The 20913-nt window shown below is 38.4% G+C and overlaps 1 pseudogene and 1 further gene; both read right to left on the bottom strand.

Annotated features, from left to right (window-relative positions):
* Igh (immunoglobulin heavy chain complex) overlaps positions 1-20913 on the bottom strand; it is a 2751187-nt gene that overhangs the window by 1768950 nt on the left and 961324 nt on the right.
* Positions 10510-10803, bottom strand: Ighv1-48 (immunoglobulin heavy variable V1-48; annotated as a pseudogene). The gene is given in 1 exon segment: positions 10510-10803. A coding segment is annotated over 1 exon segment (294 nt).

Consider the following 20913-nt stretch of genomic DNA (forward strand, 5'->3'; position numbering starts at 1 on the left):
TTTTTGGAAACAGGGATGCAGCTAGAGATAACTGTTTTAATTAAGATAATCTCAAAATTACAGACATTAAATGAGTCTCTCATTAGAGGCTCTCATATACTTCATAGTTATATGCATCTATGTATGCAAATTCATGATGATGTTTCACTGAAATGGTCTAGTAGAATAAAGGGAAAATAGAAACAAGAGGTTACAGGAGAAATGTGCACAGTGTACAAAATGCACCTGTATGAAAATTCTATACAAATGTAAATTTGTTATTTCCAAATTTTGTAAGAATTTCATTCTTTGAATTTTCAATAATCTATGAAATATGCTATAATCAAATAGCAGTCTCAGGAATATCACCACAATATACCACCACTAGGTCCCTGCAGTTCCCTTTGAGACATTCCAAAAAAGTCTCTTCCCAACGTCCTGACTGCTTTTGTTTCATTAACTAATAACACAGTGAATTTAATTAGTACTACCTACATATGAATAGATAGGGTCATCACTACTAAAGATTGAACCTCGAGAAATCTTCACCCAAAATGTGATTGTATTTTTCCCATTAGTCATCAAATGTCAAAAGACCTTCAGCTTGGTGTGGACACTCATATGTTCCTCCACAACCACATTGTAATATTTTAATTACTATACTTTTCTTAGTGGTGAGGACAGCATACATATGCACCAAGGTGGATGGTCTATCCTCAGAGGACTACACATGTAATTTAATTCTAAGGGATATTGCTAACCTTGCCAGTAAACAGACATCTTTCTCTGCTCAACCATTTTGAGGTCCCTCATTTGATTATTTTCACTGGTTTGATTTGTGTGTGTGTGTGTGTGTGTGTGTGTGTGTGTGTGTGTGTGTGTGTGTTGTGCTCATAAATATAGCTCCTGATACTTGGTGTGTGCATAAAAACAGGTCAGTCCCTGAAGACAGAATTTCCTGTCTTTTAACCCATTCTCAGTATCTTACATTATTTACATTCCCTGTTTTGCGAAGGTCCTCAATCTTTTGATGAGAGATTGTTATCATTGATAGGCCTGTGGCTGAATGTGCTGTCAATCACTGTCAGTACATTGACCAGTCATGAATGTCTGCATAAATTTTTACACACTGTACAAATAGATTTCTGTAGTCATGGTTCAGACAGTCTACTGTGTATAAACATAAATATTTATATGGCAGTTTGACCACATGAACTTTAGCAATACATCTGAGGTTAACAAGGCATACATCCTAGCCTGGTCTAGAGAGTGAGTTCCAGGACATCCAGGACTGCACAGAGAAACCCTGTCTCAAAAAAACGAAAAACAAAACAACAACAACAAGAACAACAACAACAAAACCAAACCAAACCAAAAAACCAAGGCTTACATCATCTCCAAACATGGGCTTGCGACAACACTTAACTGGGATGAAATATTTCATATGAAAATTTACCCCCCTCAAAAAAATAACATTATGCTGCTTACAGCAATAACCCTCTGAAACAAGTACTCAAATGACTCTACACCTTTTGATAGAGACACTTGCAACTGCATATTTAATCACAGCATGTCATTCATGCTCAATTCACAGCATATTGAAGAAGGAATCGTTCCAGATTTCCAACAAAGCATAAGTAAAAATGTCAAAGTGGTACATATAGCAAAAGAAAAATATCTGTCTGCCACTCTACCAGTACCATGCAGCTTTTATCACAATTGGTCTGTAGTACAGTTTGAGGATAGGGATGGTGATTCCACTAGAAGTCCTTTATTGTTTAGAAGAGATTTTGCTCTCCTAGGTTTTTTCTTATTCCAGATGAATTTGCAATTTGCCCATTCTAACTCTGTGAGGAATTGAGTTGGAATATTGATGAGGATTGCATTGAATCTGTAGATTGCTTTCAGCAAGATGGCCACTTGATCTTTTACAAAGGAGCTAAAACCATCCAGTGTGGAAAAGACAGCATTGTCAACAAAAGGTGATGGCTAAACTGGCAGTTAGAATGTAGAAGAATGTGAATTGATCAATCCTTATCTCCTTGTACAAACCTCAAGTCCAAGGGACTCAAGGACATCCACATAAAACCAGAGACACTGAAACTTATAGAAGGTAAATTGGGGAAGAGCCTTGAACATATGGCAAAAGGGAAAAACTTCTGAACAGAACAACAGTGTCTTGGGCTGTAAGATCAAGATTTGACAAATGGGACCTCATAAAATTACAAAGCTTCTGTAAGGTAAAGGACACTGTCAAGAAGACAAAAAGGCAACCAACAGATTGGGAGAAGATCTTTACCAATCCTAAATCCAATAGAGGGCTAATATCCACTACATACAAAGAACTCAAGAAGTTAGACTCCAGAGAACCAAATAACCCTATTACAAATGGGATACAGAGCTAAATAAATAATTCTCAACTGAGGAATACTGAATGGCTGAGAAGCACCTAAAAATGTTCAAAATCCTTAGTTATCAGGGAAATGCAAATCAAAACAACCCTGAGATTCCACCTAACACCAGTCAGAATGGCTGAGAACAAAAAATTCAGGTGACAGCAGAAGCTGGCAAGGATGTGGAGAGAGAGGAACACTCCTTGATTGCTGCTGGGATTGCAAGCTGGTACAACCACTCTGAAAATCAGTCTGGCAGTTCCTCAGAAAATTGCACATAGTACTTCTGAAGGATCCAGCTATACTTCTCCTGGGCATATACCCAGAAGATCCTCCAACATGTAATAATGACACATGCTCCACTATGTTCATAGCAGCTTTATTTATAATAGCCAGAAGCTGAAAAGAGCATAGATGTCCCTCAGCAGAAGAATGGATACAGAAAATGTGGTTCATTTACATAATGGAGTACTATTCAGCTGTTAAAACCAATGAATTTATGAAATTCTTAGGCAAATGGATGGAACTAAAGGATATAATCCTGAGTGAGGTAACCCAATTACAGAAGATTACACATGATATGCACTCACTGATAAGTGGATACTAGCCCAGAAGCTCAAAATACTCAATAAACAATTCACAAAACACATGAAACTCAAGAATAAGAAAGACCAAATTGTATATTCTTCAATTCTTCTTAGAAGGGGGAACAAAATACCCATGGAAGGAGTTACAGATACAAAGTGTAGAACAGAGACTGAAGGGATGACCAATCATAGACTGCCCCATCTGGGGATCCATACCATGCAAAAACACCAAACATAGACACTATTTTGGATGCCAACAAGAGCTTACTGACAAGAGCCTGATATAGCTGTCTCCTGAGAGGCTCTTCCAGTGCTTAACAAATACAGAAGAACATGCTCACAGCCCTCCATTGAACTGAGCACATGGTCCCCATAAAGGAGCTAGAAAAAGGATCCAACGAGCTGAAGGGGTTTGCAGCTCCATATGTGGAACAAAAATATGAACTAACCAGTACCCTCAGATCTCCCTCGGACTAAACCACCAAACAAAGAAAACACATTGTGGTACTCATGGCTTTAGCTGCATATATAGCAGAGAATGGCCTAGTCAATGGGAGGAGAGACCCTTGGTCTTGTAAACTTTCTCTGTCCCAATATCGGGGAAGGCCAGGGCCAGGATGCAGGAGTGGATGGGTTAGTGAGCAAGGGTTGGGGAGGGGATAGGGGGTTTTCAGAGGGAAAACCAGGAATGGGGATAAGATTTAAAATGTAAATAAAGAAAATATCGAATAAAAAATAAACTAAATAGATAATGTGAGACAAAGGACATTCGTCAGTAAGACAAAATAACAACCTACAGATTGGGAAAATATCTTCATAACCTTTCATCTGAAAGAGGGCTAATATATAAAATATATAAAGAACTCAAGAAGTTAAACTCCAAAAATACCCCAAATAAACCAATTTATAAATGAGGTATGGAGTTAGTGAATTATCAACAGGGCAATCTTGAATGATGGAGAAGCACTTAAAGAAATGAACAACATGCTGAGTCATATGGAAAATTTAAATCCACATGACCCTGAGATTCCACCTTATACCAATCAGAATGGCTAAGATAAAAAACACAAGTGATAGTGCATGCTGGCAAGGATGTGGAGGAAGGGGTACACTCTTCCATTGCTGGTGGAATGGCAAACTGGTACAACCACTCTGGAAATCAATCTGGTGGTTCCTCAGAAAATTGGAAATAGTTCTAACTGAAGGCTAAGATATACTATTCCTGGGCATATACACAAAAATTTTCTACCATACTACCAGACACTTGCTCCACTCTCTTCTTAGCAGCCTTCTTAAAAGCCAGAAACTGAAGAAAAAAAAACAAAACAAACAAAAAAACAAAAAAAAAAACAGATATCCCTGAACCAAAGAGAATAAGTACAGAAAATGTGGTTCATTTTCACAATGGAATTCTTCTGTTTTATTAGGTATTTTCCTCATTTACATTTCCAGTGCTATCCCAAAAATCCCCCATACTCTCCCCCCACTCCCCTACCCACCCACTCCCCCTTTTTGTCCCTGGCGTTCCCCTGTACTGGGGCATATAAAGTTTGCATGTCCAGTGGGCCTCTCTTTCCAGTGATGGCCTCCTAGACCATCTTTTGATGCATATGCAGCTAGAGTCAAGAGCTCCGGGGTACTGGTTAGTTCATAATGTTGTTCCACCTATAGGGTTGCAGATCCTTTTAGCTCCTTGGGTATTTTCTCTAGCTCCTCTATTGGAGGCCCTGTGATCCATCCAATAGCTGACTGTGAGCATCCACTTCTGTGTTTGCTAGGCCCCGGCATAGTCTCACAAGAGACAGCTATATCTGGAATTCTATTCAGCCACTAAAAATTAGAACATTATGAAATTTGCAGCCAAGTGGATGGAACTTGAGAATATCATCCTGAGTGAGGTAACACAGACCCAGAAAGCTGTGTATGGTGTTACTCTCTTATAAGTACATTAGCCATAACGTGCATTATAACCACCCTCCAATCCACACACTCAAAGAAACTGGATAATAAGGAGAGTCTAAGGAAGGATACGTGAATCTCACTAGGAATGGGATACAAAATAATCATCAAGAGGAGGATGGAAAGAGAAATCTCATTGGAAGAGATGGTGAAGAATGGAAACTGGGAATTGGGAACTGAAAAAAAAAAACAGAAGAAGAAAAGCTCTTTTAAACAACACATTTCAATCAGATTTTTCCCCAGTTCCATCGCCCATAGGTAGTACTAGCCTTGGGATAGAGCCTTAGTTCTAAGGCATAACATAATTGTACCACTGTGCATATGCCAGGCTCTGGCTGTATTGCCACAACAAAGGCTTTAAATTGACTCCCAATTATAGAAACAAATCCTGAATATTCACATTATTCTGGTGATACAGGCTCATATATGTGCCCTTGAGTTCAATCTCCAAAGTGTAGCAAGTCCTTCTTCCTAACATCTGGATTATTCTATGGTCTAGTATCTGACAATCTGCCAGGGTACTCTGGCTTTGAAACAACTGTTAACTTTGCATTACATCATATTCAATAATGATACCATCTGCATTTTTTAATTAAATACCTTAATTTTAGTAATTCTTTGAGGTTTTTTATTTTTAGGTCTCTGATATACTACCTCCAGACCACAGTTTCTCCAATGTCCTGTCCTCCCAGTCCTTCCCCTCACTACACACAAATCCAGTGCTCCTCTATTTCAATGCATAAAAAAAGCAACCCTCCTATGTATATCAACAAAATATGGCATGTCAGGTTGCAATAAGTCTACACAGCTATCCTCATATTACCACTGGAAGAAAGTAACCTAGCAGGAGGAAAAGGTTCCCCAAAGCATGTAAAAAGTGTGAGAGACAGTCCCAGATCCCTCTACAAAACACCAAGGTACACAATACTAACATATGCAGAAGGTAGGCCTATGAAGCCTCTTGGATTGTTTGTTCAGTCTTTGTGAGCTCCTATGAATCTAGTTAGTTTATACTGCAGGTTTCCTTATGGAATCCTTGAACTCTTGTGCTCCTGTAATCTTTCTTCCCATTTTTTAGCCAGATTTCATGAGCTCCACCTAATGTGTAGCTATGGGTTTTTACATGTTTCCATCAGTTTCTGTATAAAGATTTTCTGATGATGATTGTTCTGATCAGCAGGACAGTCAAGGGGGGTCTGCAAGAAAGAGAGGGGGATGGAGGGGCAAGAGATGTGAATAATGGAGACAAGTCTGTTTGACTGATCAAGTCTCAAGTCTTGTTTATTGGAAGACAACTATGGGTATCATGCCGCAGAATATACGCTGTTTGGGAATATATGCAGACAGAACCTCTTCCCCAGATAAAGAATGGGTCTGGCCTGTTCCAGGTTTCAGTTAATGGGTCTTTCCAGAGGACTCTTGCAAAAATCTTGGAGGAAACAAATCCTTGATCCCCTCTCTTAGGACTCTTGTATTTGTGATTACTAGGAAGCTATGGAAGTAACAACAGCTGAGCTATCCTCTTTTCTGTGGGGATGGTGACTATATTATATATTGCCTTGGCCATTACCTTAATCTCTCCTTGCTAATCATTGTCTATAACACCAGGAACAATTTGCAGTAACTGCATGGTAGCACTGTTTCTTCCCACTATTAGGCCAAACACATTTGGATAGAGTGGTCCGAATACTCCGGTGGGTAGGGCCTGAGGTCCCATTTCTGGGGTTAGTACTGTGCAGTTGGCAGAACTGACGTTCAGTCCTGTTCTTCCTGGGATTGCTTGACTACGTTCTGAAAGGGGTTGTTTTTTGTTGCTTGCTGGCATGAAGCTGATCACCCCATAAGCCTGTTTTGGCTTGTGTTGGTTTGGGGCCTGAGGCTGGCCCCTGCTTCCATTTCGCCAATTAGGGAAAAGTGTGTTCCCTTGTATATCTGTCTTGGATCTGCACTTATTAACCCAATGCTTGCAATGTAGGCACATCCCAGGCTGTTTCCTAGAATCTCTTTGAAATGACTCATTTCCTGCCCTGCAATCTTTTGCAAAATGTCCAGGCTTGCCACACTTGAAACAGGCCTTTTTGTCTCTACTTGCCAAGATGTCTCTCAGGTGGTCCAGAGGGCACAGATGGAGGAGGTCTCTGAAAGTGGGGGCATTTGGGATCATAATATTTGGGCTTCTTCCTTCAGGTCATCCCTGTCTGACTCACAGAATATATAGTGATGGGACATTGCCACAAAGAGCATTTCAATGCAGATTATGAAACACTGCACACCTATGGCCACAGTGTCTGCATTTTGTCATTTCCGGCTACTCTTTTCTGAAATAAAGCCCACTTTAACCAACAAAGCAATAAGTACTGCTTGCCAAATGGAAACGAAAACCATGAGTTTCACACAGAGAAACTTGCCATCAGGTTGTATAGGGCTAAGCTTTTCCTTTGGGACTTTGTAAAAAGGCAGCAGGCAGTACATGCAAACAGTTGTGACAAATTGTTTAATATAACCAGGTATGTCCAAACATTGTAGAAACTAAAGTTTCCCTCATCATATATTCCAAGGATTTCACTTATTTCTTGCCCTATTTTCCTTAATATGACTCACATTTATAAACTGTTGTTCTTAGAACCTGTGCTATAGGTGTTTTGTTCAGGAAGTTGTCTCTGGTGCCAGTGAGTTCAAGGCTAGTCTGCATTTTTCTCTTCTATTAGTCTCAAAGTATCTTGTTTTGTGTTAAGGTTGTTAATCTACTTGATCTAGAGATTTGTGCAGGGTAATAGAAATGGATCTATTTGCAATCTTCTATATGCAGAAATTCAGTTACACCAGTGCCATTTGTTGAAGATGGTTTCTTTCTTTCATTGTGTATTTTAGGTTCTTTATAAAATATTAGGTTTCAATAGGTGTGTGGATTTATGTCTGATCTTCGATTCTTCTCCATTGATCAACCTGTATGTTTTTAATGCCTACAGAATGTTGTTTTTGCTACTATATCTCTGTAGTACACTTTGTACAGTTTGTGCAGGTCATTCTACTATTAAATAAATTATTTTCATGGTGACTCGGAGGCCTTGTGACATTTCTTTCTCTGTAGCATTCTCAGGAGGGTAAGAAGGGTTTTAGGAACTAACCACAGTGATCTCCTGATTTTTGTCATTCAAGGCGAGGATTAACTGACAGAGAAGGTAGGAGATTCCTAGGTTTTGTATGTGCTTAATTGAAAAGAATGAACACTAGATAGATTCAGGAAACACACCTCTTTGCACCTGTTCCTCAGACTCTCCACAACTAAATTACTTATAATGTAATATTGTATAAAACCATTAGTAAAAATAATGCCACACACACACTCACAAACTCACAAACCAGCTAAAACCCAAACATTTTACTACTTATTTCTCTGCATCTTAGCATTATCAATTTATATATGCCTTATTCTTAAATCCTTTAAGTCCTTGCCTCTAAAACCCTCTAAACAATTTGAAAAGAGGCAGGCATCTTAAAGAATGTGCATTTGGGCATATGTGATATTTACAAAACAAGGATAATATTTCATTTACCAATTTTCTTAGAATTTTTCTATTTTATTGAAAATAATTTTTATGCAATATATTTTGATGACTAATTTGTCTTCTTAACTCATTCCTGGTCATCTTCCACCTCAACACCCTTTCTTCATCTAATTAGAAAAACAAAAAGAACCTAAAACATTTTTTAAAAGGAAAACAAAATAATATTTTCCAATTTTTAATTAAGTATTTAATTCATTTACATTTCAAATGCTATCCCAAAAGTCCCCTATACCCTCCCTGCTCCCCTACTCACCCACTCCCACTTCTTGGCCCTGGTGTTTCCCCTGTACTAGGGCAAGACCAAGGGGTCTCTCTTCCCAATGATGCCCGACTAGGCCATCTTCTGCTACATATGCAGCTAGAGACATGAGCTCTCGGGGTACTAGTTAGTTCAAAAAACAAAACAAAACAAAACAAAACAAAACAAAAAACTGATATTGAACAAAATAAACAATCAGAAGAAAAAGCATTAAAAAAAAAAACAACCACAAGAAATACTGTAGATGAAAAATCAAAAACATTCACAACTTTATAGGAACAAGTTGGGCTCCAACTATAGAAAAAAAAAAAAAACAAAACAAAACTGTGAAAACTGATCTATGTTTCCAAATAGGTCTGTGTTCTCTAAAGGCTAGTGACTATAGGACCAATTACTGAGTTTGGGACCAATTTTGTGGGACCAGATATTAACATGTAACCTCAGAATCTACCTCAGTTAGCACATACATACATTCAGTTGATAAATGAGTTCTGTAACAAGTGAGTTAATATTACTATTTGACGTCATATAGGAATTACACTTGTGTAGCTTTGTATCAGGAGCCATTTTGCCTACTGCTGTGAAAGCCTGCCTGTCAAGCAGAGTCAAGGCTGGAGGGATGAATGTTCTGTTATCCTTGGGGTAATGAACTGGGAGGATTCTCAATGAGAATAGATATCTAAAGTATGTCAGCCATTCTCTCTGTCAGATTGTGACTTTGTTTCCCACATTATAGTAAAATAATTATATTGGTTTGTATATGCTTGGCCCAGAGAGTGGAACAGTTTGTTAAATGTTATGGCCCAGTTGGAGTAGGTGTGTCACTGTAGATATGGGCTATAATAGTCTCATTGTAGATGCCTGCAAGCCAGTATTCTATTAGCAGCCTTCTGATGAAGATGTAGAATTGTCAGCTCTGCTTGCACCATGCCTAACTAGATGTTGTCATGCTCTCCTGCTTTTATGATACTGAACTGAACCTCTGAACCTGTAATCCAGACCCAACTAAATGTTGCCTTTTATAAGACTTGCCTTGGTCATGGTGTCTCTTCACAGTAGTAAAACCCTAACTAATATAGATAAAACCAATGAGAACTAAATTCAGGCTTGTCATAGTAATCACTGGACAGCAATTGGATTTCTAACCTTTGTCTCAGAGTCTTCCTTTCTATCTATCATGTAATCATCTTCACTCCATCCTCAGAGGACTGATCATCTTTGCACATGCATGAACAATGCAGATATTCATTCTGATATTAATACCTCTTATATTCAAAGAGCTTGGAACTCCTACTAGACTATAGAAACACATAAGAAAATACCTAGAAGTCACTTAAGACTTAAGACAGTGAAAGGTCTTTGAGTTTTCCCAGAAGTTGGTGGGATTTTACAGATCAAATTCATATTATACTTTATCCCCAGCTATTAAGTTCTAGTCTTTCTTAGAATCCAGAGATATTTTCATCATGCATTATCAAGGTTTCCCTTTTCTTCATTTTTATTAAGGAAGGAATATTATCAATGGATATGGTCCTGGTGAAGAGATTGATAAAGTATGTGGTACTCTAGGAGCATTCTAAATCAGCATCACATGATTCATAGATGTCCTTTTATACAGTAGATAAAAGCACTAAAATGGACTATCCAAATGATTGCATCTGAGCAAGTCTTCAAGCTAAAGTCTCTGAGCCATCTCAGTCCCAGGGCAGCTTGCTGCTCCTCCAGAGTTTCTGTCCCACTCAGGATGTGATTTTACCACTGTGTCTTACACAATAATAGACTGCAGAGTCCTCAGATGTCAGTCTGCTGAGCTTGACATAGGCTGTTCTGCAGGATTTGTTTACAGTCAATGTGGCCTTGATCTTGAACTTTTCACTGTAGTCAGTGCTACAATAGTAATTATCAATATATCCAATCCTTTCATGGCCTTTTCCATGACTCTGCTTTACCCAGTGCATAGTGTAGTTACTGAATGTGTATCCAGAAGCCTTGCAGGACATCATTACTGAGGCCCCAGATCTCACCAGCTCAGTCCCTGACTCCTGCCATTGGACCTAGAAGTAGACACCTCTGGAGAGAAAAACAGAGTAGATGTCATATTCACCTGAGTGAATGGCCAGACCTCAAGCATGCTCCTGTGAGCCCCTATTGCTGTTGCCACCAAGAAGAAGATTATATAGCTCCATCTCATGGTGAGGTCCTGTGTACTCAGTGACTTTAAAGAAGATAGTGATATCATGTTTTTGTGGAGTATAGCTAATCCTATATTTACTACCATAGACTCACAGGATTTGCATATTCATGAGCAGGGTACATCTTAGATAAGGATCTATTCCTGATGGAGAAGAAGGGACACCTGAGTCAGTTGTCAGGATGCTGAGGCCCAAGTTCTAATACTATCTGAGGAAATTCTTCCCAGACACCTTTTCTGAACCTTGAGCAGAGACTGTGGATGAAATATCAGGGAGTATGCAAATAAAATATTTGCAGTCTGTGACAGTGTCCCCACAAGTGACACAGTTAACAGTTGCATTTAAGGTGGTTACAAGAATGACAATAGTGATAGTGAATTTCAAAAACAGCTAAAGTTTTAGACTTTACTGTCTCCTATCCATACTGCAATTAACATTTGACTTTCCAACATGCCCCTGCAACTATTTTGCTAGCAGGGCTCAGATGCAGGGAGAAATGGCTCTTGTTTATCTGGAGATGATGACTGATGTCTTAGACTCTGAATTTAAGTTGTTTCTACATTATCATTAGTGACTATCTAAAACTCACTTGCTTTCCTAGTGGTAGTTGTATCTACCTCTAAAAGTTCTCATTAGTAATAATGTGTAAAGAATAGTGATCTGGGATTTGTTGCCTTCATGATTCTGTACCTGGGTAAGAGCACCTGAGTACAGAAGGACAGCAATGAGTCTTCAGCATCACCCTAAGTATCCATGTATGAATTCCTGGGGCAAACACACACAGGAGTCAATATTAATAGGAAGAACCACCGTAGTAATCAAAAAAGTGAACAGTTCAAAAAATTCACACTCAAAGGGAAGCAGAAATTGGGGTAATGTAATCTGCAGCTCTGTCTGGTTTGCAATCTGCATGTGAACATGTTTAATGCGATGAAAGGAGAGAGGAAATCTCACTGACCATAGTAATAATGGGTGGACATGTGTGTGCTTAGAAAGTTTTACCCCTCCCTGTGCACTTTTCCAACTCAGGATCCTCTTGTTCCTGTACAGGATGTGTGTTATTTAAGATTTACAGGATTTGATATTTTCACTAATGAAGGATAAATTTTAAATATGTTTCAGGGATGAGAGAAACCAATAGCACTACATTGGAATATGTGATCATGTGTATTTAATTACTTATTTACTGAGTGTGTGATGCAACGTTTCTGCTCCAACGTTATTGACCCAATTTTGGTAGACAAATAATCTCACCCTAGCATATTAATGTGGGTATAAGAATATAGGTTTACATTGCCTATCCTAGTTCTGATTTAAAACACCCAGACTTATATTTATTAATTACATGTTTAAGCCTTATCTTACTCTTGTTTCCAACTAGCACATATAAATTTAAATAGTCCATCCATATTAATCTATGTTCTGTCAAATAATTTATTTACCTCTCCTTCAGTTCTATCCTGCTTCTTCTTATACATTTGTCTGACACCATCTGCTCCTGACTCTTTTCCAGAGTTTCTATCTCTCCCCACATGTCCTGCCTATTCTCTTCTTTGATATGGGCCATCAGCTTTTTTTAGTCCAGTGAGGAGTTGGGTGATGGGGTGTTTACATAATATGTTTAGGGTTATGAATTACAATGCCAAAGTCTGGTCTGGACTCATCATTCTGCTGTGCAGAAATCAGTGTTGGAACGATACAAACATAAACATTTTTATTGGTTATTTTGTTTATGTATATTTCAAATGGTATCCCCCTCCGAGTTCGAAAAACTTGAAAACCCTCCACTCTACCCCCTCTCCCTGCCTCCATGAGGGTGCTCCCCCACATACCCACCCACTCCTGCTGCACCACCCTTTCATTCCCCTGCCCTGGAGTATCAAGCCTTCACAGGACCCAGGGCTTCTCCTCCTATTCATGCCAGACAAGGCCATCCTCTACCACATATACACCTGTAGCCATGGGTCCCTCCATGTATATTCTTTGGTTGGTGGTTTAGTCCCTGAGAGCTCTGGGGTGTCTGGTTGGTTGATATTGTTCCCTCCAATATGGTTGCAAACCCCTTTAGCAACTTCAGGAACAACAATATGAACCAACCAGTACCCCCCAGAGCTCTCAGGGACTAAACCACCAACGAAAGTGTAGATTTGGAGGGACTAATGTCTCCACCTGCATATGTAGCTGAAGATGCCCTTGTTGGTCATCAATGGGAGGAGAGGCTCTTGATCCTGTGAAGACTCTATGGCCCCAGTGTAGAGTAATGCCAGGGCCAGGAAGCAGGAGTGGGTGGGTGGGTGAGCAGAGGGTGGGGGCAGGGGATAGGGGGTTTGTGGAGGGGAAACCTGGAAAGGAAATAACATTTGAAATGTACATAAGGAGAATATCTAATAAAAAAGAATGGGTAAACTTGCAATCTTCTATACATAGACTGCCATTTGTACCATCGCCATTTGTTGAAATTGCTGTTTTATTTTCCATTGGATGGTTTTAGCTTCTTTGTCAAAGATAAAGTGAACATATGTATTTTGGTTCATTTCTGGGACTTCAAATCTGTTCTTTTGATCTATTTGCCTGTCTCTGTACCAACACAAGTTTTATCACTATTTCTCTATAGTATAGCTTAAGGTCAAGGATGGCAATTCTCCCAGAAGTTCTTTTTTTGTTGAGAATAGTTTTTGCAATCCTGCATTTTTTGTTATTCCAGATAAATTTGAGAATTGCTCTTTCTAACTCTATGAAGAACTGAGTTAGAATTTGATGGGGACTGTATTGACCCTGTTGATTGCTTTTTGCAAGATGGCCATTTTTACTATATTAATGTTGCCAATCCATGAGCATGAGGCATCTTTCCATCTTTTGAGGTCTTCTTTGATTTCTTTCTTCAGGCATTAGAAGATCTTTCACTTGATTGATTAGAGTCACCCCAAGATATTTTATATTCTTTGCAACTATTGTGAAGTGTGTCATTTCCCTAATTTCTTTCTCAGCCCTTTTATCTTTTGGGTACAGGAAGACTACTAATGTGTTAGAGTTAATTTTGTATCTAAACAGTTGGCTGAAGTTGCTTATCAGCTGAAGGAGCTGTCTGGTAGAATTTATGGGGTCACTCATGTATAGTATTGTACTGGCTAATTTTGTGTCAACTTGACACAGCTGGCGTTGTCACAGAGAAAGGAGCTTCAGTCGAGGAAATGCCTCCATGAGCTCCAACTGTAAGGCATTTTCTCAATTTGTGATCAAGGGGGAAAGGCCCCTTGTGGGTGGTGCCATCCCTGGGCTGGTAGTCTTTGGTTCTATAAGAGAGCAGGCTGAGCAAGCCAGGGGAGGCAAGCCAGTAAAGAACATCCCTCCATGGCTTCTGCATCAGCTCCTGCTTTCTGACCTGCTTGAGTTCCAGTCCTGACTTCCTTTGGTGATGAACAGCAATGTGGAAGTGTAAGCTGAATAAACCCTTTCCTCCCCAACTTGCTTCTTGGTCATGATGTTTGTGCAGGAATAGAAACCCTGACTAAGACAAGTATCATATCATCTGTAAATAGTGATACCCTGACTTCTTCCCTCCCAATTTGTATCCCTTTGATTTCTGTTTGTTGTCCAATTGCTCTGGGTAGAAATTCAGGTACTTTATTGAATAGGCAGGGAAACAGTGGAGAGCTTTATCTGGTTCCTGATTTTAATGGGATTGCTTTGAGCTTCTTTCCATTTAATTTGATGTTGGTTATTGATTTCCTGTATGTTGTTTTTATTATATGTAGGTATGAACCTTGAATTTCTGAACTCTCCAATACTTTAAGCATGATTAGGTGATGTATTTTTTCAAAGACTTTTTCACCATCTACTGAGATGATCATAATGTTTCTTTGAGTTTGTTTATAGAGCAGATTATGTTGATGAGTTTCTGTACATTGAACCATCTCTGGATTCTTGGAATCATCTCTGAATTCCTACTTGATCCTGATGGATTATCATTTTGATGTGTTCTTGCCTTCGGCTTGCAAGAACTTTAGTGAGCATTTTTGCTTCGATATTCATAAGGAAAATTGGTCTGCAGTTCTCCATTTTTGTTGGGTCTTTTTGTGTTTTAGGTATCAGTATAATGTGCTCTTCCCCCAGCCTTGAGCAGGCTGGCTCAGACCTCACTTGCCACAGATGGGTAGCCCACCTAAGGTGGAGTCTTCAGACCTAGGTAAAGTCTATTGTCCTGTCACATCTGCAGCTTTCCTCTGTGCCACTACCTGCTGAGAGGCTTAACCTGTTCTCCTGACATTATCCTGACAAAGCAATGAGATCCTGGTGTGGTGGGGGGTGAGTCTGTTGTGTGGCATTTCATCTCAACCTTACCTCCTCTCCTTGCCTCCTGGAATTATTTTTTAAAGCCAAAACATTATTACAGATCTACCCAGGTGTTCTTCAAAATAAAGTTTAAACAAGATTTATGAAAGGTCTATTAGGTTGTAGGACTTATAGAGGCATTACAGGCTGGCCTGCCTACTCCATATAGAATTACTATAGATTTGGAAGGTTGTACTTTCCTTTTCATCCTGATAATTGTAAAGGTTTTCTTCCAGTGAACTTGTGATCATTGGAAAGTTTTACCTCTAGGTATGGCTAATAGTCTTACATTATGTAAGATTTTTTTTTTGTCTCTGCTTCAATATAAGAAACTAGGACTTTGAATCTTTCAGTGTATATTGTTTCTTATATGGAAAGTATTTTATTAGCTAATGCCTCTGAAGGGAACTTTACTTCAAATCTTTGCCCTTACACAATGAGCTTTAAAGTTTTGTGGGAGTAGCTATTGCTCCAGAAAAGATTCAAAGGCAATATATTTTTAATATTTAGGGTCTTAGTTATATCCTAAAAAAATTGTGGTACAAAAAATTTAAAAAAGAAAAGATAGTTTACTTACTTCAAATTATTTTCAAAAGCTTCCAGGAGACATTAATTGGCTAAGACTTCACCTTAAGCTCACCACAGGAGGACTTAAGCCATTGTTGGATGTTATCAATGCAAATTAACTGGTGAAAAACAAAAGACTGCAGAAAGTATAGGAAGCTTGTATAATCAATTGTAATCAATTGTAATCAATGATAATAAAATATTAGCTATGTATTCTAGTTATTGTTACTCAATGTGCCCACAGCAATTCTTTGGCAAAGGGGAACATTAATGTAGAATCATCTTTCTTCATCTCCAAGTAAAGTTTCAACATTCTATTATGATGCTGTTGTGGTGTTAAAGGATTGTAAGATAAAATTATGATATATCTTATATCTTAAAAAACTAACAAGGCATCTATTCCTTGTTTTGAACAGCAATAAAATTGGTTATTGCAGAACATTGATATTTGGCCTATTGCTTGGCAAACTGATTAGGTAAAATTGATTATCATTATCCAAAAGATAAGTTGTTAAAATTGCTTCTATGCATGTTTTTGTATTTTTTGTAAATTTATGCATGCATGCATCGCATAAAGAATACATCTTCTGTTCTTAAAAACAGCCCTTCTATGAGAGAAAAGTATATGTGACTGGATCACATGCTTATTCTTTTGAGTTTCCTCCTGATTTAGCACAAATAATTGAATTGTGTGCTGTAGCCAATGTGTTGAAATGTTGAAAAATCAAGCTTTAATTTGTATACTGAAAGCCTATATATATATATATATATATATATATATATATATATATATATATACACATATATAATATCTTGAAACTGTTCCTTTTTTAGATACTGTTAATTCTAAAATTTGCAATTGTGTATGCATATACAACTCAAGTTATGTGACATTATAGACCTTACACAAGAAAAGTTTGCCATCTTTACATCATCAAAATATTAATGGCTTGAGATAATAATTTGGTATTTTTAGAGAATGTACATGTCAAATTGTAAAGACTTTTTCCCACGTCCCCAGTTTCTACCTGTTCCACATAATGGTGTTGAAAGACCCACAATGTGAGGACTCCCCCACGTTCTGATTCAGGAGAGGTGACACCCTAAATCACTCACGAGAAATGGTCTTGCTGCAAACTGCAAGAGGACTTTTATTCAAGAGTGCTCTCGGGCCCACAGTACATACACCACGCAGGGATAGAGGACCATGGCGCCCCGAGTAGCTGGGTAAGGGGGTATTTAAAGGAAGATACCACAACTCAAGGAGGTGGGGAGGGGCGTTGTTAGAAAATACCAAAGATACCACTTAAGAGTCACAAGGAAGTACAAAGTCACAAGAGTCACAAGGAATACCTGGTAACTGTGCGGGTTGTTTTTCAAGACAGTTTCTAAGAGCCCCTAACAATAGCACATTTGCATAGCAGGTTCTAGCAATGGTCATGGTGAGTCAGGGTGACTTTCTTTGAATGAACACTCCTTGAACCCAGGAAGCTGGTGGGTGGAGGAATGTCACTATGTGTTTTATGATTAGCATGCCTTGGAGCATTGAGTCAGAGGTCACATTATCAAGCCTGGGCCTAAAGGCCTAGAATTTTCCTTTTATGTTATACTTTTTCAGTGTTAAGCTGAAAGGAAATAAAACTTGAGACCTGTGGTTCATGTAATGTATGTCAAATAGCCCAAAGAGTTGTTTGTGAGCTTTGAAACCTGGGGCTGAGAACATAGCAGAACAGGCCAGGACATGCCCGGGCAGGCCCGTTGTTAAGACATTCCTGAGGCTGCTTAGTCATAAAGATAAAGAGAATGACATTCTGGACATGCCAGACTGGCCTGGCACCTCCCTATCTCCCGCCCTTCTGACCTAAGTTAAATGTTAACAGGCTGCTGATGTTTAAATGGACCAATCATGTGAAACCGTGCCAATTCCTCCCGCAGCCCCAGCCCCAGCCCCTTTTCTATAAAGAACCCTAGCTTCCAAGCCTCGTGGTCAACACCTCTGTCTCCTGCGGAAGATACATGTCAGCCTGGAGCTCTGTCATTAAACTACCTCATGCTTTTACATCAAGATGGTCGTCTGTTCGTGATTCTTGGGTGCACGCTGAATCAGGAGTTGAGTGGGGGTTTCCCACTAGGTTCTTTCAAAGCCTCAAGGACTTATACTTAATCAGTTATTACAAATGGATTCTCATATTTCTGATTTTAGAAAAATAAAATATGCACATGTGACTATTGATTCCTTTTCAGGCTTTCTAGTTGCAACTGCTTTAACAGGAAAAGCAACTAAAAATGTAGTCATTGTCTATGTTAAATTTTTTTTTAATACGAGGTGTTCCAAATCAGATTTAAACAGATATTGGAACTGGCTATTACAGTCAAGCATTTGAGATGTTTTTTCAACAATTTAATGTTACCCATGTTACTGAGTTTTATTTTATTTTTTTTTTTAATTCTCAAGGTCAAGGTATTGTAAAATTTTAAAAACTATATCTTCTTAAAAACAAAAAAGGGGGAATTATATCCTCATGCACATTATTTAAATGAAACTTTTTATTTTTAAATTTTAAAATTTGGATGACAAAGAGCTCCATGCTGAGTGCCTTATAATATCCTACAACTAGGCATAAACATGTCTAGGTGAGATGAAACGATCCGCTTATTGGCATATGTCATAATCCTGATCAGATATTCAATATGGGGAAGAGAGCATGTTTGTGTTTTCTCCACAGTGTGCTGCAGAAGCTTGCTAGCTGCCAGAGTGATTGGTGTGACAAGCTGACACAAAAGGAAAATGCTGGCCTGTGATCTTGCTGAGTGCCCTGACAATGGTGACAGGAAAGCTGTACTGAGTATATGTTCTTGACCCACCTTTGCTTGTCTATGTCTCAGATTAGACAAGCTAAGATGTCATGCTTCAAGATTTTAAAACTTGTGGGACAGAGAACATAAACCACAAAAGATTCAAGAATATCGACTTAATCCCATGTATTCTATCGGACCACCATGAACTAAGGCTACTTCAATAGCAACAACAACAGAAATACCTTTCGCACATAGAAGATGAACAACTCTCTAGTCACCGATAAATTGGTCAGGGAACATATAAAGAAAGAAACAGAAGACTTTTTTAGAATTCAATGAAAGTGAAGGCACAACATATCCAAATTCATGGGACACAATGTAAGCAGTGCTAAAAAGAAAACTCATGGTTATTTTTGAGAAGTTACCATGAGTTGATGAGAAGAGGTATATTCTTTTGTTTTAGGGTGAAATGTTAAGTCCATTTGGTTCATAACTTCTATTAGTTTCCCTGACTCTCTGTTTAGTTTCTCTTTCCATGATCTGTCCACTGGTGAGAGTGAGGTATTGAAATATCCTACTATTATAGTGTGATCTTGAATGTGTGCTTTGAGATCCAGATATGTTTCTTTTACAAATGCTATTGTCCTTGCATTTGGAGCATAGATGTTCAGAATAAGGAGTTCATCTTCATGAGTTTTTCCTTTGATGAGAATGTAGTGTCTTCCCCATATTTTTTGATAACTTTTGGTTGAAAGACTTTTTTGTTGGATATTATAATGGCTACTCCAGTTTGTCTCTTGAGACCATTTGCTTGGAAACTTTTTTCCAGCTTTTTACTGTGAGGAAGTATCTACCTTGGTCATTGAAGTGTGTTTCCTGTATTCAGAAAATTGCTGGATCCTATTTATGTACCCAGATTATTAGCCTATGTCTTTTTATTAGAAAATTGTGTCCACTGATGTTGAGAGATATGAGATATCAATGATTGCTGGTTCTTGTTATTTCTGTTGTTAGGGATGGAACTGTGATTGTGTGTTTCTATTCTTTTGGGTTTGTTGTGAAAAGATTAATTTCTTGTTTTTCCTTGTGTGAAGTTTCCTGCCTTATTTTGGACTTTTATTTCTATTATCCTCTATAGGGCTAGATTACTAGAAAGATATTGTTTAAATTTGGTGGTGTCTTGGAATAGCTTGGTTTCTCCATCTATGGTAATTGAGGGTTTTGCTGGGTATAGTAGCCTGGGCTGGCATTGTGTTCTCTTAGGGTCTGTATGACATCTGCCCAGGATCTTCTGTCCTTTAGAATCTCTTTTGAGAAGTCTGATGTAATTCTGATAGGTCTACCTGTATAAGTTCCTTGACCCTTTTCCCTTACTGCTTTCAATATTCTTTCTTTGTTCTGTGCATTTGGTGTTTTAATTATTATGTACCTTGAGGAATTTATTTTCTGGTCCCATTTATTCATTGTTCTGAGGCTCCTTGTATGTTTATGGTCATTTCTTACTTTAGGTTAGAGAAGTGTTCTTCTATAATTTTGTTGAAATTGTTTGCTGGCTATTTGAATTGGGAATCTTCACTCTCTTCTATACCCATTATTCTCAGGTTCAGTCTTTTCACTGTGTCCAGGATTTCTTGAATGTTTTGAGATAGGAGCTCTTTATATTTCCCTTGACTTTTGTATTGATGCCTTCTATGGCATTTTCTAACACTGAAATTCTCTCTTCTACCTCTTGTATTCTGTTGATGATGCTTGCATCTATGACTCCTGATCTCTTCTAGGTTTTCTCACTCCAGGGTTGTATCTCTTTTTTTATTTCTTTAATGTTTCTATTTCCATGTTTAGATCCTGGATGGTTTTGTTCAATTCCTTCACCTGTTTGACTGTGTTCTCCTGTATTTCTTTGAGGGATTTAAGTGTTTCCTCTTTAAGGGTTTCTACTTGTTTGCTTGTGTTCTCCTGTATTTCTTTAAGGGAGGTTTTGTTTTTGTTTTGTTTGTTTGTTTTGTTTGTTTGTTTTTCCGTCTTAAAGTCATCTATCATCTACATGAAATGATAATTTAGATCTGAATCTTATTTTATGTGTATTGGGGTGCCTAAGACTTGTTTTAGTGGGAGTACTGTGTTCTGATGTTGCCAAATTATTGCCCGCGCTTTTGTTCCACCGGCAAGAACATGCTCAGGACAACCAGAATCTTCTGCGGCAAAAGCTTTATTGCTTACATCTTCAGGAGCAAGAGAGAAAATGGTGAAACCCCGTCCCTTTTAAGGAGAATTATC

The sequence above is a fragment of the Mus musculus genome, chromosome 12 (genome assembly GCF_000001635.26).
Source record: "Mus musculus strain C57BL/6J chromosome 12, GRCm38.p6 C57BL/6J".
In the NCBI taxonomy this organism is placed as follows: domain Eukaryota; kingdom Metazoa; phylum Chordata; class Mammalia; order Rodentia; family Muridae; genus Mus; species Mus musculus.